Source organism: Pterocles gutturalis, unplaced genomic scaffold (genome assembly GCF_000699245.1).
Source record: "Pterocles gutturalis isolate BGI_N339 unplaced genomic scaffold, ASM69924v1 scaffold39340, whole genome shotgun sequence".
NCBI classification, from domain to species: Eukaryota; Metazoa; Chordata; class Aves; order Pterocliformes; family Pteroclidae; genus Pterocles; species Pterocles gutturalis.
The window spans coordinates 2,606-13,014 of record NW_010147441.1 but is presented as its reverse complement, the minus strand read 5'-3'; the positions used below and the strand labels follow the sequence as shown (position 1 = coordinate 13,014).

Below are 10,409 nucleotides of genomic sequence, written 5' to 3'. Positions count from 1 at the left end.
GTAAAACCAAACCCCCGTGGGGTTGAGCTATGGGGGGGGGGGGGGTGTTCTTGCAGCCTGCCCTTTCCCAGGATTTCAAAGAATTGCTGTCTTCTGTGTAATCACTTTGGAGAAGTGAATTCCAGCGTGCCTGGGTTTGCTTTAAGCAAGGAAGCGCTGTGCTCACACCCCAGGTTTTGGGGTTTTTTTGTGCCAGTCCCGAGGGTAGAGGCACACGCTGCTGCTGGGGAGTAAGCCCTGGTGCGGGAGGGAGGTTACGGGGAAAAGCACTCGGCGGTGTGGGGATCCTGCCCTCCACCCACCCATCTACAAAGTAAAAAAAAAAAAAAAATAAAAGCCCAGCTGCAAATGATGCAGCATGAGGCTTAGCTGGGGAGAGCTGTCTCTGCTTAATGAAATTGGGCTTGCTCCGTTGGATTGGTTTTAGTCTGCGTCCCTTTCTCGAGAGGTTAATTGGAACGACTTCATTTCAGATCAATATGTCTCGAATTGTTATGTTAAATCTGATGCTTGCACTTCTATTAATCAGGTGGATATTCTGAGCTTTCCTTTGGCAGCCGTATAACTTGACATATGAATAATAAATGCACCTTTCCTTTGTGAAACATAGAGCACGATGCCTGCGTGGGCTGGGTTTGGGCACTTGGATAGGAGCTGGGTTGCTCAAAGCAGGAATATTCACCGCTCTGGTGAAATCCCTGGTGCTATAGAAACGTGGAAGGATTGTGATAGACTCTCACGGGTTTGAGTGGGGCGGATGATGCTCCCTGCTGAAGTCTGATTTTTTTTCCAAAGTCATTTAGACTCTTTGTGTCATTTATTAAATAACAAGAAGTTTTGCACAATGGAAACTCAAAAGGCTTGCTCACAGGGGGAGAAAGAGCAAATTGGCTTTATTACAAAGACTGAAAACTCTGTTTGGTACGCAGCCGGTGTTGCTTGTGGAGTTTGAACTCGCCTCTCATGAAACACAGTGTTATAATTAAAATTTTAATTGTTTAAAGCATAATACTGGGCTCGTTAATGCACCTTTTAAAAATGGAAATGTCTTTCGTTTATAGCAGACCTTAACCTGTAATTACAGCTCTTGAACCAGAAGGATGAGCGCCTGCTTTTAAACACACCGAGCTATTCTTGGTGCACCTCTGGGCTGTTTTGGTTGTGAGCAGCTTCAACCACCCACCCGTTTGTGGGGTGCACGAGATGCTCTCCCTCTATCGCGGGGCAGTAACCCGGCTCTTTCTCTTCCAGCTTGCGCGCTCACCGTGACGCTGCCCATGAGCCTCTATAACTTCTACAAGTAAGTTTGTCCTCGGGTCCCCCTCCCTGCACTGCCACCTCTGCCAAAGCCCCTGAAGAACTCTCAGAACTTGGTTTCCTTTGCCGTTTTCAGTGCGGCCAAGTGGCTCTGACACCCCCGCAGGTCCCAGTTTGCAGGGTGCGCTGGGAGGAGTGGGCTGGCTGCTGGCTCAGCAGGGTTTTGGCGGAGGGTCCCCAGCTTTTGGAGGCTTGTCCAGGTGGTCGCAACCCAGACAGCCAGGTGCTTCTGTAATTTGGGGGTTTTGGGGGGGTTGGCTTAGCAGTGAAGGTGTGAGTCTTCCTCCTCTGACTGTGGTTCTGACCGGTACCTGCAGTTTTGAGCAGCAAAAGGGCTGGTGAGATTTTGCAGTCCCCTCCTGAAGGCAGGGAGCGGCTATTCCTTAGCTGTGGTTCCACGGATTTTCATTTCTTTGCATTTCAGGGCTTATAAAAATAACACCTTGAAGCACCACTCTGTGTATGAAATCATGCTGCCGCTGGTGTCCCCGGTGCTGCTCTTCCTGCTCTGCACCACGTGGATCTTCGTGTCCCCGACAGACATCCTGGAGGTCCATCCCAGGCTCTTCTATTTCATGGTTGGAACAGCCTTCGCTAACATTTCTGTAAGCACCTTTTGCTTTACGCTCCGGTTTGTCTCCCGGGGCGTGTGAAGCCTGCCAGGACACACGGGAGGCAGGAAGGAAAAGCCCAGCTCAACCGTGAGCAGAGAAGGGAGGCGTGAAGATTGACAGCTTTTCTGTTTTGCTACGAAAGTAGACAGGGGTTGGGGTCTGCAGATTTTCTGCTGCAGCTCTTGCTCTTGAGAAACTAGAGAATTAGTTCAGCGCAGTGTGTTTGCACACGCGTGTGTCCTCTGTGTCGTGAATAGCAAACTGCTGATATGAAAGCAGTTCCTTTTTTGGGATAAACTGAAAATGTGAGAGACTGAAGCTTTCATCAAAATCCGATTTAGCTGCATGTTGCATCTGTGCTTGCTTGCGACCTTAGCAAAGGCACTCGTGCTCGTCACCTGGGCCGAGCAGCTCGGGGTGTCCCTGGGTCCAGCGGGTCACACTGCTGCTCGCTGGGATTTTCTGCTGATGGTGCAGCTAACGCTGGTAAGGCTGGCTCAGCTCGAGGGAACTCCTTTTTCTTTTAAAGATTCCCGTTTCCCTCTTATCTCCTGCCCCTCACCCTCCAGGAACTCTAACGCAAAGAAAGATCCCGAGTGAGAAACTCGGGGAAACTGCCCGAGGGTGGTTGTAAGCGTGGACGATTGGTACGTGCGTGACCGTCCTCCCTGCACCGGGCACAAGCGGTGACACCTTTCTCTTCCCGCAGTGCCAGCTGATCGTCTGTCAGATGAGCAGCACGCGCTGCCAGCCTCTGAACTGGATGCTGCTCCCCATCGCGGCCGTGCTCTTCGTGGTGATGTCCGGCACCGTGCCCAACAGCGAAGCGCTTCTCCTCTACCTGCTAACCGCTTTCCTCACCCTGGCGCACATCCACTACGGGGTGGTCGTGGTAGGTGACCTCGGCGCGGGGGTTTGGGGCTCTGGCTTCGCTGGGGTGCTGTTGGGGGCAGAGGGAAAACCGCTGAAAAACGGGAATGTCGGTGGGAACGGCTCTGTGCTGTCTGTGACCGCATGGAACCCGAGCTGACATCCCTGCGAGAGGCTTGTGCGGCTGTCGCCTGGGTTTGAGGCAAGCTTTACACCACGTGAGGGGGGGCTGTGAGACCGGAGAGGAGTTTGAAGCACCTCTGCGGCCGTGTTTAACTCCTCCTGGCTGTGGTTGCGGCTTAGTGACAAGCCTGGCTGTGAGCCAGCATGGGTGACCCGCACCGAGGGGCGGCTCTGGTCCGTACCCAGAGCAGCAGATGCTGTGTCTGCCCCTGGGGCAGGCTGGCTGCTTCGTTCAGGAGGCTGAGTGCGAAAGGTTCAGCTGCTGGTGGTGTCACGTTGGTTGATGAGTTCAATCCTTGACCTCACTGACGTGCCCTGTGCTGGAGTCACTGGGAGAGCCAGGGCGGGCTGGGATGTCCCTGCCAGGGAACATGGGGACACTGCCATGCCTTCGCCCCTGCTGCAAGGGCTCTGCAGAGCTCCAGGGACGGATTTACTCCCCTCGCTCTGTGCACTGTGTTTGGATTAAGAGAGAAAACAAACTCGGAGGAGACAGAGTGCCGTTAGAAATGCCCCAGGAAGCTGCTGAGGAACAAGGACAAGGGACCCAATGTCCCTTACGGAGCTGGCTGCTGCCATGTCGTGCCACCCTCCTTGGGAAGCCCTGTCCCCTGGGAACCCCAGCTCTGATTTGGAGCCGCCAGAGTCGAGTCTGAACTGTAATTACAGCAAAGAACTAATGGCCAGGTTGTCTCGTCTTTCCGATTAGTGTAGTGAGGCTTCTGTGCGAGAAGGATTTGAGTAGCTAAGAAGCTTAAATAAATTTGGTCTTGGAATCGTAGCTGGCGATGGGGACTGAGCAGATGGTGTAATCCCCCTGCCCGGGCGTGCCCATCCCTGCGCTGAGCTGCTCCGTGCTCGGCTCCCCTGGGTCTGTGTTCCCCTCCTTCCCCCTCCAGCTTCCCCAGGGCCCATCTGTGCAGTCACCTCTTCCAGGAGAAAAGACACCTGGAGCTGAAGAGCCTTTGAAGCCTCTGTGAGTGGGACGTCAGCCCAAACTGCTCGGAATTTGGGAGGAATGATGAGGAATAACCCCTCTGCCCTGCCTTGGTGCCCAGCTCAGCCTTGGGTGCTGCCCAGCGCCGCTTGCTCCTGGCTCTCGGTTCTGCAGTGATGGTTGTTTTGCGGGCACCAGATGCCGGTGCCACCATCCCTTTTATCCTCCTGTCTCTCAAAGCTGCTTTCCTGGTGCAGCTCTCAGCCCTCTGTGGTTTTCTTGTGTCCTCAAAAGAGGTGCTGAAGGCTTCTTCCAAAGGCTGGTGTAAAAGGTGCCCCATTATCCAAAACCTGGGGCTGGGTTCCCTCGCTCTGTGTCCTCGTGGGTGTCCCCATGGTCACCGCAGCCGACCCCCAGGTCGAATTGCAGGTGGATTCAAGGAGTAATTTTTTTCATATGGATACCTGCGGTGATCAAATTAATTTAAGGAAATTATTTGCAACTCTACTGGGAGAGGCAGAGAGGGAGCAGGACTGGGGGGTGAAATCCTGCGTGCCTGGGCTCAGGACCACCGGGTGAAATCCTGCCTGCCTGGGCTGACCTGGGCTCAGGACCACGGGGTGAAATCCTGCGTGCCTGGGCTCAGGACCACGGGGTGAAATCCTGCGTGCCTGGGCTCAGGACCACGGGGTGAAATCCTGCGTGCCTGGGCTCAGGACCACGGGGTGAAATCCTGCGTGCCTGGGCTCAGGACCACGGGGTGAAATCCTGCGTGCCTGGGCTCAGGACCACGGGGTGAAATCCTGCGTGCCTGGGCTCAGGACCACGGGGTGAAATCCTGCGTGCCTGGGCTCAGGACCACGGGGTGAAATCCTGCGTGCCTGGGCTCAGGACCACGGGGTGAAATCCTGCGTGCCTGGGCTCAGGACCACGGGGTGAAATCCTGCGTGCCTGGGCTCAGGACCACGGGGTGAAATCCTGCGTGCCTGGGCTCAGGACCACGGGGTGAAATCTTGCGTGCCTGGGCTCAGGGCAGAGAGGGAGCGGGACCGGGGGGTGAGATCCTGCGTGCCTGGGCTCAGGACAGGCATTTCTGACTCCTGCCCCCAAGGAGGGCAGGAAGAGGGGAGACCCTGCTCCTGGACGGGCCAGGCTGCTGCTTGGGAGGGTGTGGGAAAGGAGCAAGGCTGCACCTTGCGTTGGGCTGGCACAGACAGGGTTTGGCTCCTGTCCCCATCGCACAGGACAGAGGCTGTGGTCCAGAGCTGCTGTTGGGAATGTACAGGGTGGGGAAAGCAGGGGCAGGAAGGTGGCAGGGGCTTTCTCCACCATACAGGGAACCGGTCCGGTGCTCTGCCTGCTTTCCTCCTCGTCCCTCCGAGCATCGCTAACACCATCCTGTCATCTGCCTTGTCCCCAGGTGAGCCAGCTGAGCCGGCACTTCAATATACGGCCCTTCTCCCTAAAGAAACCCACGCCGGATTGACTAGGAGCGGAGGAAGAGAAAATCAGCTTGCGGTCTGCAGAAGTACTGTAAATAACTGCTGCAAATACCTGTAAATACTTCAACCATCACCACGGATCTGAACCTATCCTCTGGACAGACATCAGGGCGACCTACGCACGGTATCCGGTGCAGCTGGGGCAGGACTGGCACGGGGCGGCCCCGCTGCTGTTCCACGAACACGAGCTTTGGGTTTTGGGTGGAAGTGGAGGAGGAGGGTAGCCTTCCCGGTCACGATTGGTGTATATTCGACCAGCTGAATGTTCCCAGTGAAACCTCAGACTCTTGCTCGGGTAAAGCCGGTTGGGGATGCAAATGGCTTTAGCTGAGCAAAGCATCTTCATCTGTCACCAAAAACCAACGTAACGGCTGAGTTCTCCAAGGCCAGGGGAACATCCTGGTGGTCGAGGGAGTTCCCGTCTGTCCCTGGTCCTGCTGGCAGCCCTCGCCCTGGGCTGGCGCTTGGGGAGCAGATGGTGACACTTCTCCCGCGTTCTGTCCTGCCTTCCTGCATTCACCTCTTGGGGCAAATACTCGCAGCGGGTTTGTTTTTTTTTTTTTTAAAGAGGGGGAAAAAGAGAACAACACACACAACTTCTAGTAATAGTCTACTTGAGGGTCCCAGAAAATCAGGGCTCAGTTTTCTGTGAGAGTGGGAAGGCAGCTCCTGCCTCGGCTGCTCGAGCTGGGGGTACCTGGGACCACGTCTCGACCACGTTCCTGTCTGTCCGTGTGTGTTCCCCGCGGGGAGCGGGCTCTGGGCTCCCATCCGCAGCAGAAAGCGGCTGACCCCAGCCCGTCCGACTCCCCCCTCTCCTGCCAGTACAAATCTGCTGTTTCAGGTCGGCTCTGCTGGGCGATCGCATGCTGCCCGAGCCTCTCCTTCCGCAGCAGCGCAGCCGGGCTCGCTCTGCTCCTCCTCTTCCCACCAGACCAGTGCCAGGAGCACATCCACCGCTTGGAGAAGCACCTTACTACGTGTCGTGGGGGTCGCGTGTGCACTTTCAGAAAGCTCACAGGCGTGTGCGTGTGTGTGTGTGGTGGGAATCCTTTCCAAATACCATTTTATTTTCAAACCCAGCGTCCTCAGTGGCTGCGTGTCTCATCCAGGGATGTGTTTGTTTACTGTCCATTTGTAAAAAACATGTTTGCATTGTTTGGTTTTTTTTTTATTATTTTTTGTAATTGAGTTCGAGTGGGGTGGTGAAGACTGAATGCTGATTTTCTTTTCTGTTCGTTTTATTTAATGAAGACCTGTGCTTGAATGAAGAGTGTAGCTTAAACCCAGGCTCTGGAAAGGCTGCATCCGGAAGCGAACAAGCACAGCCGACTGTGCAGATGTAACCTGCCACGGGAACAAAGTCGCTTTGACGCCGATTATCGCGCAGCGTGGTTTGTAGGAGCTCGGTCGCAGCGTTTTCCTTCTGCGGGTGACGACTCCTCCTGCTTTAGGAAACCTTCGAATTGTAACTTGCTTATTTAACGCTTTTTTCTTTTGGAAATTGGGATCATCGGCGTGCAGGCTGAAATGCGGAGGCAAGCGTCGCTCGGTGCCGGTACGCCCTGCGAGGAGCGAGCTGGGGGGTTCGTCGGGGCTGGCATCGCGGGGGGCTCGGCTGGACCTCGGGGTCTGTGCCGGCGTGTCTGGGAGAGGATCTAACCCGGGAGAGGGGGCAAATGGTTTCAGAGTTTATTTAATAAAGTAGCTGGCTCCTATATATTTTAGTGACGTTGTATAGAAGAAAAAAAAAACACCACCCAACCCTTAAGTGTACAAATGAATGGGGCTGTGCTTGAATTTTTGATTCCATTTAATAGAACGGTGAAGGGAGAGAAGTCACGCTCGCGCAGGAATTACAGGGACACAACGCTTATCCCCGGGATGCGTTCAGATTGCAAAACAGTGCTGGCAGCACTGACGAAAAGCGGAGGTTGGATGATTTATTTTCTCGTTGTGTGTTTGCAGGACCAGGGAATAACTGAGCTGTTCCCTCGGGCTTTCAGCTGGGCTCTGGGGTCCCAAGCCTGGAGCTTGCCTTGGTCTCTTCCCACCAGCGGTACTGGGCCAGTGCTAACGCTGGGGGAAGGTGTCTGATCGTAAATCTGAGGATGGTGCTTGGTCTCTCTTGTCTCACGCCGCTGTGAGCCAGCACGCTTTCGCAGCATGCTCACCCCCTTGGTGATGCTCCAAACACGTGGCAGCAGGGCTTCCTCTCTAAAACCCTGCTCAAACCTGTTGGGCTGTAGGAGAAAGATCTCTTAAAAACTGGAACCGCTTCCTGTCTGTGCAGGCTTTGTCTTTGGAGAGTCCTGGATTTTTGGTGCCTTAATTTACTGCACCTTGAAACTAGAGAAATCATCTCCTGAAATCGGTGCTGGCTGACCTCGGGGCACACGCGACTGCTCCTGACTCGCGGAGGGGGGGGGGGGGGGGGTGTCTGTTTGGGCTTTAGAAATAAAGGGATTGCTGCTCCTGGCCTCTCGGGGGGAATGGAAACGCTTGATCAAAAGACCAAACCATGGTGGGGTGCGGCATGCTGAGAAATAAACTGTTTGTTAATAATAATAATGGGTTTAAGTCTTAAGAATAAATGTATTCCTCGCTGACGGCATCGGGGGGTGACTGTGTTAGGGGGGTGGTTGCTTGTCTCGCGGGCAGGGATGTGCTCCCCGGGATGGGCCTCGGGATGGGACGGGGTCCTGCCAAGCTGGGTGGGACATCTGCTCCTCCTGCCCGGGGCTTGAGCTGTTCTGTGTTCTCTTCTTCCAGGGATAGTCTTAATGATGTTTTTTTAATTACTGCTGAGTTGATAATAGGACTGGCTTCTGTTTTGCACATTTTATCTCAATACAGAGTATTACCAGGAAAAAAAGCCTTCAGGACCCTCTGGGCTGTCGGTGTCCTACCCTCGGGCTCTGGGCAGGTCCCTGTGCTGCGGGGAGAGGGGACCAGTGCCTGCAGCAGGTTTTTGGGGGACCTTGGGACACGCCACTGTGTCAGCACAGGACTTGGGTAGCCGAGGTGGAGAGGCAGCCCTGCTGCAGCCTTTTCGGGGTTGGGGGTCATCTCCCAGCTCCTGAGCCAGGGAGCAAGCGCAGGAATTCCCGAGGGGAGCGGGGGCCGAGGGGGAAGTGCAGGTTTGGGGACCTCCTGGGGTTCAGGTAAAACTGGCCGTCACGCTAAAAAACCAATGTTTTACGATCACAAACGCTGCGACTGCAGTTCGGGTTGCCCAGAGAAGCTGTGGATGCCCCATCCCTGGAGGGGTTCAAGGCCAGGCTGGATGAGGCTTTGGGCAACCTGGGCTGGTGGGAGGGGTCCCTGCCCATGGCAGGGGGTGGCACTGGGTGGGCTTTAAGGTCCCTTCCCACCCAAACCATCCTGTGGTTCTGTGACAGACCTGTGGGTGTACAAACCGCAGGAGAACCAAGCCCCCCCGCGCTGTGGTTTTGGCTTGTTCCTCCCCCTGGTTCCCTGCTCCCCGCTGCGGTCGGTCGCTGCGAGGGCTCGGCTCCGCTCTCGGAAACATCCGCCACCCGATACAGGCGCCTGTGCCAGCGCTGGGAGCAGAATGTGGTCGGCGTGAGCTTCTAAGGCTCCACAAGCATCTGGTTAAGCTCCTTAAATAGAAGTGGCCTGATGTCACCTCCCGGCTGCGCTGGGTACCCGCGGGTTGTAGTCCCAGAGCTGCTCTGATCTCGGGTCAGTTCCAGCCCGTCCCCTGAACTCTTCTCCTCTGAGAACCTGCTGCGATAGACCTGGGAGGTCTTTAGAGAAATCTGCTTTTCGGAAACTAGCTCAGATTTTTTTTTTTTTTTTTTTCATACATGGTCGGGAAGAGTTGATTTTTGTGCAGACAAGCTGTCGCTGAGCTCTGGTCACCTTAGTTCATGGCAGAACTGTGCGTGGGGTCTCTGCATCCTTCCGAAACCTGCAGGAGCTTCCCAGAAGCGGAGTCTTGTTTCCAGTTCTCCCTTTTTTGGTGAGCGTGCATCGGGAGTCCTTCAGCACGCCAGCGTTCCCGTACCCAGGGGCCGGGGGACACCGTGCCAGGGGCTGGTGATGGAGCTGGGGCAGCTCAAAGCTCCTTTCCTCTTTGCTTTCCTCAAGCAGATCTACAACCCTGGCAGGGGGTTGCAAGCTTGATCCCTCCTGGTTTTGCCCAACTCTCCTGCCTCGCTGCGTCCCAGCGGGGGCCGAGGTGACGAGGAGGCTGCTCTTGGTGGGACGGGGTGATGCTGGGTGCTCCGCTGGCATCTTTGCTTCTGGAAAATGTCACTGTTTGTAGAATCCCAGGACAGTTGGGGTGGGAAGGGACCTCAAAGCCCACCCAGTGTCACCCCCTGCCAGGGGCAGGGACACCTCTCACCAGCCCAGGTTGCTCAGAGCCTCATCCAGGCTCGAACCCCTCCAGGGATGCAGCAGTGTTTCAGGCTGACCCGTGTCCGTCCCTCGAGCTTTCCGCTGCTGGTGGTGGTGGTCCACGTGCTGGTGCCAGCAGGGGTGGGTCCCAGGCTGGTTTTGGCTCTGGCATGCCGGCCGAGTGCCGAATCGCTCTTTTCTCCTGCACCTAACGGCAAACCAAGGCAGCGGCACCAACCCCCAGCAGGTCCCCATGGGGTGAACTGGAGCATTTCAGACTCAAGCCTTATCTCCGAGAGGTTTTGGGAACAGTCCCGGCTCTCTGGGCTCCTCCACTGCTCCCCTGGTGTTCGGGCAGGACAGGGAGCTCCTCTGCAGCCCTTCGGAGCATCGACGGAGGTCTGTGTCCGTGCGGCTGTTCGCTTTTCCTGGCAGGCTGGGGAGGGAGTTGGTGATGCTGCATCGTCCTTCTAGAACCAGTTTGGAGGCGCTAACTGGGCTCTGCACCCGGTTCTGCCGCCGACCCCCTGCGCAGCGGGGCTGGAGAGCCGGTGCTGCCGTCCTGGGGCTGTGAAACAATGCGGGAAAGACGTTTTAGGGGCTCGTGCTGGCCTTGGTGTT

At 55.9% G+C, this 10,409-nt stretch overlaps 1 protein-coding gene across 1 annotated transcript in view; it reads left to right on the top strand.

The window, feature by feature from the left end:
- Positions 1–5,745, top strand: part of EPT1 (ethanolaminephosphotransferase 1 (CDP-ethanolamine-specific)) — a 10,082-nt gene extending 4,337 nt beyond the window's left edge. Inside the window, exons 6-9 of the mRNA XM_010086043.1 lie at positions 1,252–1,300; positions 1,742–1,922; positions 2,641–2,823; positions 5,342–5,745. Of these exons, the coding sequence (XP_010084345.1) occupies positions 1,252–1,300; positions 1,742–1,922; positions 2,641–2,823; positions 5,342–5,407 (479 nt within the window). The 3' untranslated portion in view covers positions 5,408–5,745. The remainder of the gene's footprint in view (positions 1–1,251; positions 1,301–1,741; positions 1,923–2,640; positions 2,824–5,341) is intronic.
- Positions 5,746–10,409: the final 4,664 nt, after the last annotated feature.